This window comes from Heterocephalus glaber, unplaced genomic scaffold, assembly GCF_053883595.1.
Source record: "Heterocephalus glaber isolate CG9 unplaced genomic scaffold, H.glaber_assembly_v1.0 deba00001460, whole genome shotgun sequence".
NCBI classification, from domain to species: Eukaryota; Metazoa; Chordata; class Mammalia; order Rodentia; family Bathyergidae; genus Heterocephalus; species Heterocephalus glaber.
The window spans coordinates 6,418,970-6,439,487 of record NW_028258307.1 but is presented as its reverse complement, the minus strand read 5'-3'; the positions used below and the strand labels follow the sequence as shown (position 1 = coordinate 6,439,487).

The following is a 20,518-nucleotide window of genomic DNA, read 5'->3' as shown; positions in this document are numbered from 1 at the left end:
ACTCCAAATTAGATACTACTTTTATCTTTATTTTGGGAGACAAATAAAAACTGAAGCACAGAAAAAAACAGATATTGCCCAAAATCTACAGGTAGGAAATTTAAGCCCTGGGAATTGAACCCAGGTCATATGACTTCTGAATGAGTACTTTAATTTACTGTATCAGCTCCTTCATAATTAAATGCTAATATAATAGTTATATGAAGTGCTTACAGCACTTACACGTTTTGTGAATATATTAATGCATAGATTCAATAAAAATCCACTGACAACCTACTCTTCCAGGAACTCAAGATAGAGTAGCAAACAAAACAGACAAAATCTTTGTCCTTACAGAGTTTACAGTTTAAGACTAGGATCTGAGAAATTAAAAAAAATAAAGATAGATGTACAGTATTTCAGATTGTGACTACGGCAAAGCCACAAAGCGCTTAGAGCTGCCAAGGTAGAAATGGAAAAAGTCTATTTCACAGAAATGCTTAGAAAAGACTTCAGTAATAAGATTATATTCTAGTAGAGACCAAAAGCAGAGAGAAAGCAGACCCCGTGACTACCTGAATGAGAACACTCCACGTAGACGGAACACCGAGCAAAGACCCTTGAGGCAGAGTGTGCTTGGAATGCTTCTTAAATATTTAAGAAATTTGGCAACTGGCTCAGAGTGAGAGAAGTGAGGAGTAGTAAGACATGGAGCCAGAGAACATCAAGATAGATCACATAGATGCTTTAGGTCATCCTAGGACTTGATTAATTCTCCAAGATGAGAGGCCCTTGAAAAGGCTTGCACCAAGGCATCATGTGACAATTTGGGATGACTTATGGATGGTACACAACAGTGAGATAAATTCAGAGGCTATTTCACTAGGCTGGACATGATGATGCCTTTAGTTATCACAGAAATTAATGTGAGAACTGGTCACATCCTTGATGTCTTTTTAGGATATAGCTAATTGGATTTGCTGATGGATAGGGTGCAAGCTGTCAGAAACACCAAGGAATCAAGGATGACTCCTGAGTAATGAAAGGATGGAGTTGTTATGTCATATAGTAAACCATGAAAATCAATGTGGAGCGCAAGAACAGGAAGCTGGCTTTCTACTATGTGTGAGATGCTTATTAGATATACCAGTGAAAATGCTGGAAAGGTTGCTCTTATAAGTCTGGAAATCAGAGGTCAGATTAGATAAAGAAAGTCAGTAGCCATCACTTTGTAGATATCTAAAGCCAAATGATTAGAAGACAACCAACTCATTAGTGACTAGAAGGGAAAAAATTTTAAGAACTGAGCCCTGGAAATCTGAAGCATTTAGATACTATGGAGAAAAGAGGGACCAAATGAAGGAGACCAAGAACAAGCAGTGAATAAACATGGAGGAGATGGATGTTCTATAAGGAGCTAAATTTTTTTTTCAAAAGGTAGAAATGATCAACTTTGTTGAATGCTACTAAAAATACAGTGACTAGGGAATGATCGTCAACCACTGAATTCAGCATAGTGGAGATCATTGGTAACACTGACAAGAATTTCATGGTTAGATGAAGGATTAAAAGTCAGACAGGAATGGATCCAAACTATAGATTCATCTTTTAAGAAGTTTCACTGTTAAAAACAAACCAAAAATAAATAGTAGCTGAATAGCAAGAGAGTGAAATAGAAGAAGCACTTTTTTAAAGAATAGCAAAAGTGATCCCATGTTTTCATATATGTATACTAACTGAGATGATACAGTGGAGAAGGGAACAATTGCTGAAGGGTTGACATTGGGGAGCAAGAAAGAATAGAAGTCGGTGTCCAGTGGTGGAGAAAAGTTCGAAGTGTGGAAAATACCTATACAGCACAGGGAGGTGAGCTACTTTTCTCTTCTTTATTAGTATATGTTTTCAATACATGATAATTGCACTCATCTCAGGGAATTTGCACATAGGCATATTGCAACTTTGTCATTTTTCTTCCCCTTCCCCTCACTTCTCTCCTATCTTCCCCCATCTGAGATCCCTTTCCGATCACCACAAATACTTCATAAGGTAGCATCGGCTGAGAGTAAGGTAAATGTGATAACGGGACAAAGTGACAGAACTCTTCTGCTGGCTTCTTTTTCCCCCTCGGTGAATCACTTCCCTGAAGAGATGTAAAACTTCGAGGCTGGGTAGAGTGTGAATGTGTGCAAGTTGCCAAAGAGCTAGAAAGATCACTATTCTGTCATGGGGGCTGAGTAGACTATTTCAAGGGCTGAGGGTGGGCAAAAGTGCCAGATGTTGTTGAGAGGACAAGTAAGATAAGGAGCCAAAGTATCCATTGAACATAGAGGCTTCTGCTGGATATAAATTGCTTCAGTTTGCAGAATATTGGAGAAAGACTGTGAGCTGGAGAATGAAACAGAGTCTCCAATGCAGACATAGTGATCGTGTTGGCAGGGGAACACCGTCTAGCACCACAAGAGAACAGAGACACACAAGTACGTGTGTCCTAGTCCTCTGTGCATTTGTCTATTAGTGTTTTTCCTTTTGTATTACTTGGAAGAAATTATGACTTGCAAGGATACGCACTCCACCTATCTTTATATATGTGATATACATTTCTGGAGTTTTTGTTTCTCCTTTACTTTTATGAATAAAAAATTACATATATTTACAAAAAATTTACATATATCGAAGTTCAACATTGCTGTCGTATTCATCAAGTGTTCCTTTATGGTATTTGCATACAGTTACCTACATAGCAAAGATTTCACCTACTTCACCCGAAATGTATATAGAAACACATTTCAGTGATTTTTTTCTAAGACATTGCTGATTGTTTTTTCTAAAGCATCCTTGATTTTTTTCACCTCTGAAGTTTTAGTATGTCAACAATGAGACTGGTGTTAGATAAGAAGTAGGAATCTGTGCCAACACCCCCCCACCACCACATCTGTGGTTTTCTTTCATTAGTATAGTGTGTCCAACCCATAAGTTTTAACCTCAAGCATCTCACAAGTTGTGTAACTGGATCGAGGAGCACTTCCTTGAACTGCATCAAAACTGCCCTTCGGTCTCTTAGGCTCCACATAATTGCAGCAGAAGCAAGAACAGAGTGCAGGGCACTGCTCTCCTCAGGTGTATGTGCTCCTCTTCTGCCAGAACCATTCAGAATGTTACTCAGGTGCATATTTTTGATGATTTTACTCATTTATCAGATTAAAGGTATGTTTTATGCTTTATATCAGGATGTTCTTATTGTACTATAAGGTTCTGCCTTTTTAGCCAAAAATTCTTAATTTAAAGGATAAAAATATGAATTATGTATGCATTGGTGATTTTGTTAAGATCGTAGCTTAGGGCTTGGTCTAGGTTACAACTAATCAATCAGGAGATCAGATGAGTCCCTAAAATCCGTATCAGTCTTAAACACTGCACCCCACAGTGAGGAGGAGGAAAAAGTGGACCCTTCTGGAATGGTCATATTACAGCAGGCACTGTGGTAACCATTAGCCATGTTGTGTGTTGGAATGATTAAAATTTGAAATTATATCTCCACTTTACATATAGAAAATGAGAGCAGCAGCATCAGGTCAGAGATTACCTATGCTACTCATGGTCACACAAGTAATAAATCAGTAAAACCTTGATTCAAATCAGAGAATGGTCCAAAAAGCCCTCAGCCTCTCCTCTCATCTTTTTCTTGCTCCTTAAGGTTGAGGATTGTTTCATAGATTGTTTCCCAACATGACAAGGCAAGAACTGAAGATCATGTTCAGCAACAGCATGGGGCTAAGATTCTCTAACAAGCAAAAGCCATATCCTTAGCTATGGGACTAAATACTTCAAATGCAAATGTTCCTGGAAGACCAAATTCAGTAATTTATGTTGAAACAGGCCATTCCCACATAGACTTTGACAGGAGGAGTCTTGTCAGACTGGCACAGCTGAAAAAAAATGACAACTGTAGAACAAAGAAGCTGACAATGGACGTGCATGCCTTTACCTCTCTTCCAATGTGGTTTATAATTTCTTAGTTTGTAAATGTCCTTCTAATCTCCTTGCCTGGGGAATGAAGAAGATGACTGACTGTGCTTAGCTGCTAAGGGAAGCAAGGGAATGGTGTGAGAACAGTTCTGTTTTTCAGTTACTGTGCATGAGTTGTAACACCAAGTGGACTCCCCTGTGTTTCCTTTCAGAAAACAGGCTTTGGAGCAGACAGTCCAGAGCTCATTCATCCCAAAAGGCTTCCTCTGATACACAAGCGAGACCTTGACCACACCCATGATGCGGACATACTGGTATCATTTTCCTTTCAGTAGATAAGACTCACTGCTTCCATGGGCTCTTACAAAGCTGCCCCCTGCCCAACACAAGCAAATAGGAGAGAGGGGTCTCAGTTATTCAGAGGACTCCCACCCATCTTACAGCATTGTTCAGGGGGAAACAACATCTCCTGGGTTAGAAAACAAAGCTCAGCTTTTAGGGGGCTCCACTTTATGTGTTTTGGTTCACAGGAGAAATATCACCAACACTGTTCCTGGCTGATTTAAAGCAGCCACACCTGTTCTGAGCTGGTGCCCTGGAATGCATGCTTCAGCCTTGAATCTGCTTTCCCAGAGATCTGGCACATAGGTTTATTTGCTGCACAGATGGTCTTGCAAAGTTGAAAAACTTTCACAGCAATGAAAGGTCCTCCTTGGCGTGTCACTTACATGAGTGTTTATTTGGGTGTTAACAATTTTTAAGTATTTAACATTGTTTTCAAATGTGAGGGATATATATTATAGAAAACCGAAAATGTATATGAGGGAGCAAGCTTCAAAATTATTTTGCATACCCACTGTTACAAAAGACCTTAGATGAATGTTCCTAGATATTTATCATTAGGCATTTGCATTTTAGATCTGAGGTTTTAAATTTGACTCATAGAAAATACTGGTAGGCATTTTGCCAACAACTATGGAAAATGAATATTTCTCAAAGCATATACTTTCCTGCCCTCCACTGTGACAGTGGACGGTTTTCCAGGATCTCACTGGTTCACTTTCTCAGTCTTAAGTAAGATACACTTCAGCTTTCCAAGTGGTCCCATTGAGACCACTTTCTCCTGGGTTGAGAACCTATAAAGGCAACTTTCCCTCCCTCCCATTTGGAAGTCATGTCTAATTTTTCTCCAGTAATTTTCTTTATAAATAATTTTCTCTTAATCTCCAACTCTTTTCTCACCTTTTCAAACTTTTGTATGGGGGGGGCAAAACTAGTTTTGTACTACCCACTGTGAGAAGCTAGTGGGTTCTTTTAGCAGCCATTGATTTAGGACTTAGTCAAGACTGATAGCAACAGTTCCCTTATGAATCACAGGATGAGCCTGGATAGGGGCAGGAAATGCACAAGATGAGCGTTGAGCATCTTGTACTGCTGCAAACTGCCCAAACAAAAAAAAGCAAATAAACAAAACTCCAAACCCACATGGATGGAACATGACAAAAGAACTCAAGAGCCAAGTAAAAGAGCTTCCAACAGCCAAATCTGGGACAATTTAAGTAACAAAATAAATAACGTAGCCTTATACTATAACATGAAGGTTAGGCTAAGATCCATGAGCCCATACTGATGCAAACAAATGACTAAATACCTAAATAAATGTGACAGAATAGACACATTTCTCATACAGAAGAATGAAACAATTTATGTAGATGCTCCATTCCTCAGGAGGCAGAGCACAAATCTTCAACACTGTATGGACCGTGTGTTTTGTCTTTTTTTCAAAGAGCATGAAGTAGAGGGAGAGAAAAGACTAACTTTACAGAGGAAGTAGCTGGCAAATGCCACCTCTGTCAGGTGATTGAGGCCAACATCATCAATGGGGTCATGTTGATAGTATGTGCTGCTTATGAAGCTATAAAATGACGCTCCCTTTTGTGGTTTACATCCTAAAAATTCATAACTGCAATCTAATTATAAGGAAAGCATTTAAAACTTGAAACACCTCACACAAGTATGCTTGAAAAATGTCAAAGTCATCAAAAATAAGGAAAGTCTGAAAAAGTATCACAGGCTTGACCAGGTTAAGGAGACATGACAGATAAATAGAATGTGGTGTTTGGAATCCTGGAAGAATAACAGTATATTAGGTAAAAACAAACGTCATCTAAATCAATACAGTCTTTAATAACAGTATATCAGTCTTGATTCTTTAGTTGTGCAAAGAGTACCATAGTTGTGCATGGTATCAACAGAAGAGACACCTGGGGGCAGTGTGTGTGAACACAGCACAATCTTTTCCAGTATTCCATAAATCTAGAACAATTCTAAAATTAAATGAAATTAAATTTACTAAAAATAGTGACAAAATTAAAAATAATATCATGCAATATTACCCTTAACTTCGTAACAGTAGTCAATACAAAATCCATATTCAAATATTCAAATGTTGAAAAAAAAGTCCCATTGTTGCATTGTTATGCACACACACACACACACACACACATAACTCATTGAAGTGCAGTAAGCGAGTCAACCCTTCTTGATTGATTGATTGATTGATTGACTGGCCTTCTTATTTGATTGGTTTCTTGTCAGCCCACTTCTGAGTCTTGAGTCTTTCTAATAAAGTCCTAATTCTTTTTGTTAAAGCTGCAATTTAAAAAGCCCTAACTATGCATACTTCACATTCAACGAATACAAAACCCTCCTCTCTCCACTTCAGAGCTGCTTCTCTTCGTATGTTTCTTGCAGTGGTGACACAGTTAACAAACAAACAGAAACCTGGTCTCATTCTTAACTCCTCTGGGCTGTCTTTGCCATCAAACAATTGCTAAGATGATAGAGCCTAGCTTGTAAATATCTTCTGAAATTACCTATTCCTCTTTATTCTCCTGCCCAAATCATTGCATTCCATCAACAACCTTTTAAGTATCTTCCCTATCTACAGTGCTGATTTTTGCAGAGCAATTAATTAGAATAAGTAAGCTGTAAACTACCATGCTTTCTGCATGGTTCTGCCTAAACCCTTTGCATCTCGTTGGTCTTAGGAGAAGGTCTAAATCCTTTACTAATGAAGCTGTGCACTATTTAGTTCTTTCCTACAGCTTTTCTTCTTGTTTGTATTCAACTAATGCTAGGCTTTCCGGCAGTACTGAGTTTCTCTTGGTTCCTCAAACATATGGAGTTCCTTCCTGCCTCAGGGCCTTTATATGCGCTGTTACTTGCCTGAGTCTGTTTCTGTGTGGCTGGAGGAATACTTACATTTCTCTCATTATGACACTTGTACTCAATTACTTGGTTGTTTATTTTTCTTCTTTGCCAGGTTGGAGGTTTTTTTTACAAAGGGCTCCATCTTGTGTGTAATTATATTTTTGTTTTCACTGTGCTTGAGGTAATAACTGTTTTAAAAATGAAGAATGAACTAAAAAATATGCAAGACACATGACAAATGACTGTGAATCTTAAATCATAAAGATTTCTTAGAGAACATAACATAATAAAATACCACAAAAGAAAGTGGTGAAAGGACATGAATCAGAAATTTGTATATAAACCACGCATAATGAATGACACCAATGAAAAATATCAATGCTAAAGGTTCCCAAAGAAGAAAACACATCACAGTAAGTTATCATTTCACTGCTTGAAAGATTTATTAATGACAACATCTATTACTGGTAAGGCTATGTAGTTTTCTGATAATAGATATACAGCAAGTAACATACAAACTAGAATTGCTATAAATTGCAGGTGAAGTTTTAAGTTTGTATTTCCTTTCTTCAGGATATTTTGTCAGTACTTATGAAAAACATTTAATTTTTTTCTTTGTTGTTGACAATGTAATTCTAAATTCAGTTAACCCAAACTAAATTTCTGGTAAGTGATAAGACTAAATAAATAAAGTTTTGTTCACACTGTGCTTTGCAATCCTAAAATACACTCTTTGAAAGAACATTTATAAGAATAGGAAATGGGTACCATTTACTGAGTATAAATGGAGTCTATAAAACAGTACATTCGAAATTGTTGAAAATTCATATACAGAAGGCTTGTGAGGGGGCAGAGTTGTGAATATCCATACAATCATTTGTGTATCCCTAGGTGAAGGACAAATATACATTTTCCATTTCACTTTACAACTAGTGAAAAGTGTTTTGGAATTTTTAATTAAAATAATGCGTAACATCTTCCTTATAAATCTAGGTCTCTTTAAATACAGCTTTATCAGGGTTTACTCCTTGAAAGGCAGTGGGGGGCTATGGGGTTGGATACACCTGCTTTCTTCTACTCCACCACCACCCCTCAGTGCACACTGAACAAGTGGGTGTGGAAGTCACACGTGGGGTCTTGTTTTACAGGAATCCTATGAAGAAGAATTGTTGTATGAATTAAAACTAAATAGGAAAACTTTAATTCTTCATCTTCTGAAATCAAGGTAGGTTCTACTGTGATTCAATACCTTATAGATTTAGGTTATGATCCTCTATTTTGGGGGGGTAAAAACTATCAGTAAAGTGAATTTCTTAAGTCACTTGAATCTTTATATTATGTGGATTCTTCCTTTTCAAATATAAGCTCATCATATCTCAATAGCTCAAAAACTATAGACATACTTCTCCAGCTCCTGAATTAATACCCATTCTGGGTAGTTGGAGTCTTTTGAGCTGTGTCTAGTCACTCTCAAAAGAAGGTTGATACGTTAGTGATTTTTGAATCAAGTGAATAAAAGAAAAAAATAAAACATGGTTTTTAAACTGGCTTTAAGTTATATAATGTAGATATCAAATCAAATTTGTTTGGAGAGCAAGATAAGAATTGGGAAGAACTTGCTTCATTGTGACACCTTATGTAGCCAAATCATTTGAATGTCTTTAGTCTTTTATTATTGCTCTTAACTTCCACCGTTTTACAATAATACACATAATAGTTCTGTCAGAGCCCCAAATATTAAAAGCAAGTCAAGCTACTAAATGCTAAGTAAAATGGAAGGGTGACATTTGGACAACTAACAGTCTGCTCTATCAGCTCAAAATAAAACAAAACAAAAACAATAAAAATAAAGAATTAACAATTCTATCCATTCTGAATCTTTCCCTAGATAAATATGCATAAATGCAAGCCTAATATCATAATCATTTTGACAATATCTTCGAAGTCTGTGTATTTTGTGTATCTCCTCATGAAGGAAGATAATATTTATCAAGCAATTTCTGTGCACCTTATCTTAAAGTTATTTATTTATTCCTACAGTATACACATGAAGTAAGTGTATTTAAAACAGTAACTTGTAAAGAGTCAGAATCCAGGTTCCTCTGCATTTCTGCATAAAATTTGAAACACCTGTTAATTCTAGGAAACAAACCTGCTGAAATTTTGCTTGGGGCTTTATTCAATCTATATATCAACTTGGAGCTCTTCAGTTGATATCTCAGTAGTGTTGAGAATTAAAGTTATAACTCAGTGCTTATTTGTCTTCTTTCATTTCTATCTAATATGTCTCATAATTTAAACTGTAAAGTGCTCATGTGTCTTTTCTTCAATATTTATTTTCTTGCTAAATATTTAATATTTGTGGTGCTCTTGGAAGAAGAGTTTTCTTGTTATTTCATTTTTCTATTATTTGCAAATACTATACAGAAATATATTCTTTTTTATATTAACCTTGGTTTGGAGGATGTTAATTTATTGATTTTTTATGGGTTACTTAGAGATTTTCTAGATAATCATCTTGTCATTTGAAGAGATCAATAGTTTCATGGGAGTTTTTTTGGTAATCATTATTCCTCTTATTTCTATGTTTTAAGGTAATGGCTAGAACCTCCAGTACAATTTCATTAGAAACATTGAGAATTGGGCCAATTTAACATTGTTGCTGATCTTAAACAGAAGGGGAATTAAATGTTAAATAGTTAAATGTGAAATTACCTATAGAATTGTCATTAATATAATTTATTAGATTAAGAAGGTTCTGTGAGAGGTTTGTTGAAAATGGTTTTTTTTTTGCATTCATTGAAATGTCCATAATATGATTTATATTGATTGATTTTAAATGTTAAACCATTCTTGCAACCCTGGGATAAAACCTTATTTTTCATTATACATTATTTTTAAATAGATTATGGTACCATGCACCTGAAATCCCAGCCCATGGGGAGGCTGAGGCAGGAGGATCACAAAGTTGGACTCTAGCCTGGGGAGATTAGCAACTTAGAAGATCCTGTCTCAAAATTTAAAAAAAAAAAAAGTGTTGGGGAGATAGTTCAGAGTGAAGGCCCTGGATTCAATCCCCAGTACCATGAACAAAAAACCCCAATACACACACACACACACACACACACACACACACACACACACACACGGGTATTCGATTTACTGCTATCTTGTTAAGGGCTTTTGAAATTATGTTAAAGATGGATATTAGCTAATATGCTTAGTTTCTGTAGCATTTGTCAGATTTTGAATGAATGTTGTTCTCTCATCTTATATTTTTTAAAAGATGTTATTACTTTTAAAATATATGATAGAATTTATAAATAAAATTCATGCCATGAGGATAGTTTTGTATATTTGTGAGGAAGAGGAGAGAAGGGGGGATTTTATAATAAATTCAACTTCACTGATACAGGGTTATTCAGATTTTCTATAACATTTTGTGTCAATTCTAAACTAAAATTTTTATAGAGCTATCTATTTCATCTAATTTGCCCCATTTTGGGTATCAAGTGTTGCATAATATTATTATTGTTTTTAATGTGTATAGTATAAAGATAGTTTATATGTATGTATGTAGTTTATAATAGACATTAAATTCGCTTTAATTGCTGACACTGATAATTTTAGTTCTTTTCTCTCTCTCTAAAAGACTACCAATTTATTGTTCTTTTCAAATAGCTAAAACTTAGCTCTTTTAATTGTTTCCATATTTTATTTTATTTTCTCCATTTCTTCTACTAGTTTACTTTCTTCATTACATATTTCATACTTACTTTTCTTATGGAAATGTTTAATATTTTTTATTAGAAGTATTTAAAGTGATAGCATTTCCCCCACATAATGCAATTGATATATTGAATTTTTATTATCATTTATCTAAAAATATTTCCTCTTTTCCTTTGAGATTTATTCTGTGACTCATAGATTGTTTTAGATTGTATTATATAATTTATAATACATGGAGCTTTTCTTACAAATCTTTCTGTTAATTTTTGAGCATTTTACATTTTGTTCCCTCATACCAAAACAGCAAATTTAACCTTCATTTACTTCTTTTCAATATATCTGTATGTTTCCATTTGGAGTATATATATATATATATATATCATATAAGATGATAGTTGGGTCTTTGATCTTAATAAAGTCTGATAATTTTGGATTTTTAATTGAGATGGTGAATCCATTGATGTTCAACATTATGATTGATATGGCTGGGTTGGATATTTCATTTCTGTTTTTCTCCTTTCTTATTCATTCCTCTATTCTTCCTTTACTGACTTCTTTTAGATGTTTGGATTACTTGAGGGTTTTTTCCTCTTTATCTACTGGCTGAACATCAGAAGAGAAACCTTTGGGAGTGTAAAATGCACACAGAGAAAAGGTCAAAATCTGCCTGACAGAGTATGGAAGCATGTTTGAGCCGGCCTTTGAAGTACTTTTAGAAGTTTGTCATGCTGTGGTTGGGCCATGTAGTTCCCAGGGCTGTCCAGAGGGATGTCATAGAACAATTGCTCAGTGATGCTTCTTCATGCCCAGCCAGGCAGACTTTATTCATGGTCACCATGACAGGTCCAGGGGTTGCTGTAAGGGATAGGTCTGTCTGTGAGGAGTAGAAATTGGATACTGCATGGGGAAGTGGGAACTTACAGCCAAGCAAGTTAGGGTCAGTGGACAGAAATTACTGAGAGGAAACATCAGCTGCCAGGTGGATTTTGGCTAAACCAGCTTCACAGAATGTTTGCTGAAGACAGACTAAGCTGATTTGTCATCACCTGAGGGATGATGGTGAATGAGAAGCCTGATCATATACTGAGGATGGGGAGTTCTGGCTAAACTGACCTAGTGAAATTCTTTTGCTAAAACTGCACTTTACAAGTACTCAGAAAGGCCCAGGAGAAAGTTAGATGCCTGATTAAAGTTTGGTCAAGCAAAGAGTTGTTGTTAGGGGTGAGAAATATTGGCAAATTTAAAGCCTCTGAAATAGTTTGCTATTTATTTACTGTGAAGAAACTTGAATGCTGTGGATTTTAACAACCATTTTCTCAGAATTTAATTAAAACAGTCATTAATATACTTAGCCCAACAATATCTAAGCAGTCACTAAAATGTTACATCACTCTTTAATCAGTAACACCATGATCAAACAACAATTTTATATATATATATATATATATATATATATGTGTGTGTGTGTGTGTGTGTGTGTGTGTGTTCATTTATTTTGGGGTTTTTTATTAAGTTTATCGATACATTTTGGGTATAAAATGCAGTTATATTCATCATTGGGATCTTGTACTTTTACATTATGTACCTTAGTTCTTATTTTTTCCCCATTTCCCTGCCCTCCCTTTACCTCCTCCACCCTTCCCTATTTACAGAGACTTTGTTTCCAGTTTTTCCTTTTCTCGTATTTTTTCTTTTCCCTTCTTTCCTTTCCCCTACCCTTCCCACTTCCCCAACTCCTTTAGACCTTTTCTTCCTATTTCGCATTATCAGTATATTATTTGAACCTTATTTACACTTTCAGTTTTTATTTATTTTATTTTTAATTGACAAAAATGTATATGTTTATGCAGTATAACATGATGCTTCAAAATATGTTTAGATTGTGGAATGGCTAACACAAGATTCATTCACACACTTACCATTTTTTTGTAGATAGCACACTTAAAAAATCTGCTTTGTTAGAAATTCTCAAGGAATCAATACATTGTTATTAACTATAGCCACCACACTGTAAGACTTGAACTTAAACCAACAATACTTTTAACTCCACATAATTTCTATAATTTTTATTTTCAAAAATTTATAATGATTAAACATTTTTTATTATATTTTACATATTTCAATGCTCAAAAATGTTTAACTGGAGGGAAACAGTAATGTCTGGTTGCCATCTTGGTTAATCCATACACTGAATAGATCCTAACAATGGCATAAATACTGATAGATGTATTGTGATTATGTACTATTTATAGTTTGAGATTTAAAGTAAAAATAAGCATAACTTGTGACTGTCTACTGACCTAATAAATTGGTATTACATATAAATAATACTAAAGAGTAGAATTCCATATGGTATAATATTGTATACAATTTCTCAACATTTATTTATTGCGATTTATTTTTCAGAAATGAAATTCTAATACTACCACTTCCAGAGAAGTAGAATCCACTATATTTTCCCCTACTCTCTACACTAAATACAGCTGAAACCTTTGGACATCATAAAACAAATATAAGACTGAAAGATGAAGAGAAGAGGTAGACCAGATAGAGATTTTGACAGCTAAGAAATGACAGCATGAATAAAAACAATCCACTAAGTTTCTTGCAGTTCACTAGTAACGCGCAATTGAACAGAAAGCTGACATCTGAAGGGAAATGACTCCATTGACATAGAGAAAGTCAATCCTGATGCTGGCTAGCCTGACTTATCTTTTACTTTTTTCAGATAATTTATTTGTAGAAGCCTGTCTTGAAGTCATCATTATTAAATGGTGCAAACTGATGAAGCTCAGCCCTTTCATTTAAAAAGCCTTCATTTTCAAGCATCATGTCTCTGTCTTAAGTTTCAAGATTCTATTTTGCAGAGTAAATGAAAGGCAATGACTTCATTTCTTATTCTTCAAATCACCTGTGGCAAGCAGCTCTCAAATTTGGATGCCCAACAGTAGGTGCTTTTAATCTGATGCAAAGGGCTGAGCAGAAGCAGGATGATTCTATTCATAACTCAAAAAGTCATCCCTTTACTTATGCAAAGAAAAGACTTATAAAGTATGCCATACAAATATTAGCAGTGATAGGTATGCAATGGTGGAATTCAGGGTAATTTCCTCTAAGGTTTTCTAAATTTATTATGATAAATATAATATATATTGCTTTTATCTAAACATGTAGCTATTTGGTTATTATATGTTAAGATTATATATGTGTCACACATATCACATGTTTTTGCATTAATTTTGAATCTCAGATTTTAACATTTACTCTGAGTTGCTAAAATTGCTATAAATCTTCTGGTTTTTCTATTATCTTTATAAGGTCATAAAATCTAGAAATGGAGGGAGGGGAGCAGGAAGGAAGGGAAAGACATGTTATATACATGTACAAACTCCCCACCGTAAATGTGATTATTATGTACTGCAAACATGTACTAATAAAAGTTTTCAAAACTTTAAAATATTTTCTATTTTTAGTAAGAGACCCCTTGCTGAGAAATGATTGGTTTTATCTGACAGATTTGTAGGATGAATAAATGCCACCATTTCTCTGCCTTCTTTTTTCAGAGAATTCCTAGGCTCAAATTACAGTGAAACGTTCTACACCACAAAGGGAAAATTGATCACCAGGCATCCTCAGATAACGGTATCGTACATAACCTTCCTGTACTGCTTCTTTGAAACTATTATTTCCTGATGTGGTTGAATCCCAATTCTAGCTTTACAGATTATCCTACTTCACAAGTGAGTCTTGAGTTCCTTACTCTTTATGAATGTTGCTAGTGTAAAAAGCATGAATGATCCTGTGAATACGAAAGGAATCTGAGCACAACAAATAAGCAAACCAATGACTGCAATGTGTCTTCCTTTACTATGCTGACTCCTGCTACCTTCTGTAGTGTAAAGTGGAAGAAAGGCAAAGCAGGATGCCAGTGAATTATGTAGAAGTCACCCTCATGGGTTTGTAGTTTAGGGATAAAAATCTAAAATTGGAAACCAATTTGAAAGCTCCATCCAGTTGATTCATATATGGGTTTGCAACCCCTCTGCCCAGTTCTTCTGATGCACCCACATTAAGGATTCTTCATTTTTCAAACAATCTTTTGCATCTATAATTAATATGATTACCGTAAATATTGATTCTGTTTTAACCCTCATTCTCCTTTCCAGAACATACCCTCTACAGCCTTTTATCCAAGAACAGCGTTACTCCTGCACACTTTCCTCTATTTAAAGCAGCTGTCAAGCTCTATGAGATCTAAGTTATCATGCAATCTTGAAAAATGGCACAAGAGGAAAACTGGGTAGCATTCTTTTGTTCAGGTGGTGATTATTATCCTTGAGTGTATGAGGTCCCTGGAGAGCCATGGAAAATGTCATCCACGGGGGGAGTTGAGCAGATGGAAATGATAGGAAGAATAATTACCCGGTGAAACTACCAAAAGCAAAACACCAAGTATAAGTAATAAAGATGCCAGATTGATTGAAGCAGAGAGGCAAAAGAGAAAGGCATGGAGAGAAAGGTTGGAGAGAAATGTCTAATTTTAGGGATCATAGGCAATTTGATTTCATAGGCAACTGGGAAATTATAATAGTGCAAGAGGATTCATTTGTCAAAGGCCTTGGGATAGATTAAAGAAGTAATATTTATAAACAAAAGACTCACATATCTGAAACTAGTGTCAACACCCAATAGACTTAAATTTGTGAGGAAAATATCCATATATGGCTTTATACAAAGTAATCAGTAATTAAGATAAAAGATTTCTAAAGCAGGCTCCAATATCCATAAATAAAAGAAAGCAATGAATGAATGCATGGAAAAGTACATAACTTATCAGAAGGAAATACTGGTATATTCTGCACAAAAATTACATATAAATATCTTCATAAATCAATATTTATCCTTACATTAAGAGACTCTTCTGGTATTATAGGAACACTGTTTTTATCAAGGATCCATTATACATGAATTTGATTCTTCTGCAAGCATCAGCACATGCAATGGTCTAAGGTAAGGCAGAGTATCTCCCTATTTGCTTTATGAATTTTATTATGGATTTGAAAACATTCACTTTATTTATTTCTTTTACTTACTCTGTGAATAGAAGAAATAATGAAGAAAGGACTGCTGTCTATTTTTAGCAATAAATATGAGCTCTACCCTATGATTTATGGTTATGTTTGACACAGAAAACATCTAATACACAGCCCTTGGTGAGATGCATTTCTCAGTGTGTGATCAAGAATCTCAGAGTTGGAGGATTGCTGGACATCACCCAACCTGTGCTCTAATGTTAGAGGTCAAGATGCTGAAATTAGAGACTTGCTCCTGAGTATTCAACCTGCTAGTGATAGAACTTAATCCAAAATCGACTTTCTTGACTGCCAGTTCTGTGAATTTCCACTACACCACAATGCTTTAATAATTTAGCTTTTTATAAATTTGACTGCATTTTTAGTTGTTAGAAAGTAAAAGATCATCTATGCAGTTATTAGTTAGTTACTTGTAGATCTTGAATTCAAGGATGAAAGAGGAGGATGTACAAAGACAGATGATAAGACAAGGAACCTCTGTCTTCCAAGGCCTTCCTTTGAGTAGTTCACACCATTTTCACAAATGAGTAACCTTTAGTGACAAAATTACCCATAGTAATATTTGTACCTTTACATGCTTACAAGTAATGCTTTAATGGCAAATTCATTAAATTTTTGCAAAAACTCAGGCAAACACAGGTGGGGATTATTTCTGTGTCTCAACTCAAAGCCAAAATTGTACTAGCAGAATTTCTCTGAAAGATTTATATAAATGGACTTATAAAAAGCTATTCATTCAGTGAAAGACCACATGTAATCTCATTTCTTTATCACTCAAAACACCCAATTACAAGTTTACGTGGTCTTGACCTTGGAGTTTCCCTTTCTTGAAAAGGTAAAGTTTAAAAAAATGAAATAGTGACGTACCTTGAATATACATTGTGTTTCAATTTTTACAGTGGATTCTTCAGAGTAAATGATCAAAGGTATCTTATCAAACCAATGAAATACTCAAATGAGGGGGAACATTTGGTGTTCAAATATAACCCAAGGGTGCCGCATGCTGTCAATTATTCTTGTGCAGAGCTCAATTTAAGCATGAAATCTGTTCCAAAAGATACTACATATAAGGATAACCACACAGTGGAAGTGAGTACTCTATTTTTAAGGCCTCTTCACTGCACATAAAACTCCTCTTATTTCCTTTATGATCTTAAGAGAGACTGTGAGTCCAGATAGTGAAATGAATCTGTTACTCTAAACCTGACACATCATTGTTTGAAATTTCAGGTTCAACCTTTTGTTTGATATCTGTGTAGAAATGTTCACTGACTACAGTACATCCCAATTTGTCCATCAGTGTGAAAAAGGGATACCTCTAAACTAATGCCATACATGGTCGGCATTGGTACCATATGTGATTTGAAGGATGAAATGTGCAGTGGCCTGAGACCTATCCTAGACATCATCTTTCCTTGTCTTCCCTGCACTTTTGTGGGAGTTGTTGAATACAAGCTTTCATCAGGCCAAATTATTCTAGTGGTTAAAGGCCACCAAGGATAATAAGCTTCATTTCCGGTGGGATGGTTGTGCAGAGTCCTCAGAGTGTTGGGCCTTTCTGTGCAACTAGTTCTTATTCCCTTAAATCTCTGCTGGGTGTTGGCTTGTAAACTATATGTTTGCTTATCTTCTTCTCATGTTCATAGCCTAGATAGTACCTGAAACATACTAAATGCCTAGCAAGTGTTTCTTGATTGAATAATTTAACAAATAAATAATACCTAGTCTGCAATAGAATGTGTCAATTGTTGAAAAATACCCCTCTGGTTTGTCCTTGGGGGATATACATGCACCTCGGCACATGTTTACTGAAAACTTAGAAGAATGCTCTACTACTTCTATTTTCTAAAAGTAAATGACCTATAATTAGCAATATTTATTTGGGTTTTTTTTTAATTGAGACTGTAAGGTTGGGAGGCAGGAGTAGAAGGAGAAGGAATAGCTAGTACCATCAATCGGTTCAATTTTAACTTTCAGCTATAGATGGGTGCTTTTTACCTGAGCTTAGTTATGAAACATTTACTTTGTAAATGAAGAAAATAACCTAAATATAGATACTGGATTCATTATTATTTATAACTTTTATTTGACCTCAAATTCTACACAATGAAAGAAAGTGTAGTCAAAAATTTAGTGTTGCTTCAGGATTGTTAATATATGACATGTAGGGCCTTATGTTTATGCACTGGCTTTTTTCTATATATTCATAGACTGATTAGATAGATATACACATTTACTTCATCTTCCAATATAAACAATACTAACATTTCTTACCTTGAAATTATTAGATTTTTTTAACTTAAGTGTTAAAGTGAAAAATATTAACATACTTCATTAATTTTTCCATAAATTTCCAGGAAAACCATAAGGAAAAGTATATTGAGCTGTTCATTGTTGCTGATGAGTATGTGGTAAGTTTTCAGATGAACATTTTTATCTTTTTGCATCTCTATAAAACTATAGTGATTCTAAACTAGACAAAATAGTCTCCTAATCAGAGTTCCCTTCTAGGCTCAGCTTTGTGCTTTTAGCTGCCCCAAACAGTGGAATATAAGAAACAATTGGGTCTTTGAACAATGAAGCAAACTAACCCAAACTAGAACAGTCCAACTCATTGCAAGCTTTTGGAAATACTGCACAACAAAAGAAATTGAAAAATGTCAACAATTTACAGTTGACCTCAAAAAAATCCTGAAAATGTTCAAATGCTAAAAATTAAAAAGAAAGTTTCTGTGAGAATAGGAAGTAAAATTAAAATGTTTAGTGACCACTCATATATAGAATGCAGGTATAGGGTTTTGAGGAATTAAATATCCCTTGGAGTGAAAAATTGACATTTGCAAATGAGTGCCCTGTGTATTCCCAGAGCTATACACATTGCCCAATCCTCAAAAAGGAAGCCATAAACATCCATGGAAACTGTAATACATAAAGGAAATGTCTATCTGCCTATAAGCATTGGCAGAGAAAATGTCATGTATGGGGGCAAAATCCCTATGCTTGTGCCATGCACAGATACAGAGCATGATAGTGTGCATATTTTTAGTTGTACACATGCCAAGCAAAGCTTTCAACATAAAAATTGTTTAATGATCTGGTAAACAACTAGAACCCAAGTCAAAAATTCCCCATAAAGACAGTACAATAGCCCAAGGTAAGGTGAGTCACACGAGGAAGAATAAAGCAACATAATGAGAACCAAAATTAGCCTACCAGGAACTGTAAAGCATCCAGTGATATTTAAAATTATTCCATACAATGAAAGTATAGGTTTAAATTTATTGAAGTTATAAAAATAAATAGAAATCAGCATAAAATAATGAGAGGAGATTGGAAAAAATAACAAGCATACTTGAAAAACTATTTTAATATCTGCAAAAGGAAACAGTATATATCTTGGAATGAGTTTAATAGGAAGTTAGACTCATGAGAAGGACAAATCAGTGACTTAGAGGGTGGAGGAGTTAGAAATCTACCACCTAAAGAGCACAGAGAAGTAGAGTTAGAAACAATGAAAGAGCAAATAGGAGACATTAAATGCTGAGTAAAAAAGTGAATATGGGTGATTGGACGACAACTAGCATTTTAGTGATAATTCTTGAGAGTTTTCCAGAAAAAAAGGATGATAAACCAGCTAAAAATGTAGAAGAATTGCAGAATAATGAAGACAAGGCAAAACAAAACAACAAATTCAGCTGAAACAAAGAAAAAGTTTACCTACTGTGAATGATACACTTTTTATCCAATAGGAGATGACATGAGTTTCTAGACTATTAAAAAAGTAACAAAATTAATTCTAAAATTTGGTACTATCAAGCAAGAATAACAGATGGTTGAAAGAAAGAAATCTTACTTAAAATATGGATGTGTTACCCAAAACTAGCACGGGGAAAGCAGAACATAAATTTCTGCAACTTTGAGAACACCACTCATTGAATATGAGCCTGACAATAAGAGGACAAAGTGCATACATACTCAGTGCTCCCCAGTCCTCACAGTTGGAAATAAATGACTAATAAATTATCTTATTCCTGTGATCCTGAAGATAGCTTTAGCCTCTCTCTCTCTGTAACGTACTTTGTACAATCCCTACCAAGTAGTCAACAGAAATCCTGGTATGAGATATATTTACCACCCAAAGTTTAAGGGGCTGGGGGGAAAGAGGACCCCACAATAAATCAGTAGGAGTGTACGGTGTCATAGAAACAAAACTGTTAAGTAATTTCTTAAAAGAGAAAATGATCAGTATTAGACGAGGACAAGACGACCAGAAAGGTGAGACAAAAGTGGTTAGTGGACTTAGGAGGACATTCGTGAACTATCAAGAGTAGTTTCAAGGGAATAGTGGTAATTGCAATCAAAGTATGATGAGTGGATGGGAGATGAAAACTGAAAAGAAGCTAATGCCATATTTGGAATTACTTAGCTATTTCAAATATTAGGACAGCAATGGAGTTGTGAGTAGAGGATTATTACAGAACTCAGGAAAAGCATGTTTATCTTTATCATAGAAGTTTGACCATATGCATGTATCCTTG

The 20,518-nt window shown here is 35.0% G+C and overlaps 1 protein-coding gene across 1 annotated transcript in view; it reads left to right on the top strand.

Annotated features, from left to right (window-relative positions):
- Window positions 1–20,518, top strand: part of Adam7 (ADAM metallopeptidase domain 7) — an 87,353-nt gene that overhangs the window by 25,969 nt on the left and 40,866 nt on the right. Inside the window, exons 5-10 of the mRNA XM_087216734.1 lie at window positions 4,133–4,259; window positions 8,307–8,383; window positions 14,451–14,529; window positions 15,821–15,897; window positions 16,880–17,069; window positions 18,338–18,391. Of these exons, the coding sequence (XP_087072860.1) occupies window positions 4,133–4,259; window positions 8,307–8,383; window positions 14,451–14,529; window positions 15,821–15,897; window positions 16,880–17,069; window positions 18,338–18,391 (604 nt within the window). The remainder of the gene's footprint in view (window positions 1–4,132; window positions 4,260–8,306; window positions 8,384–14,450; window positions 14,530–15,820; window positions 15,898–16,879; window positions 17,070–18,337; window positions 18,392–20,518) is intronic.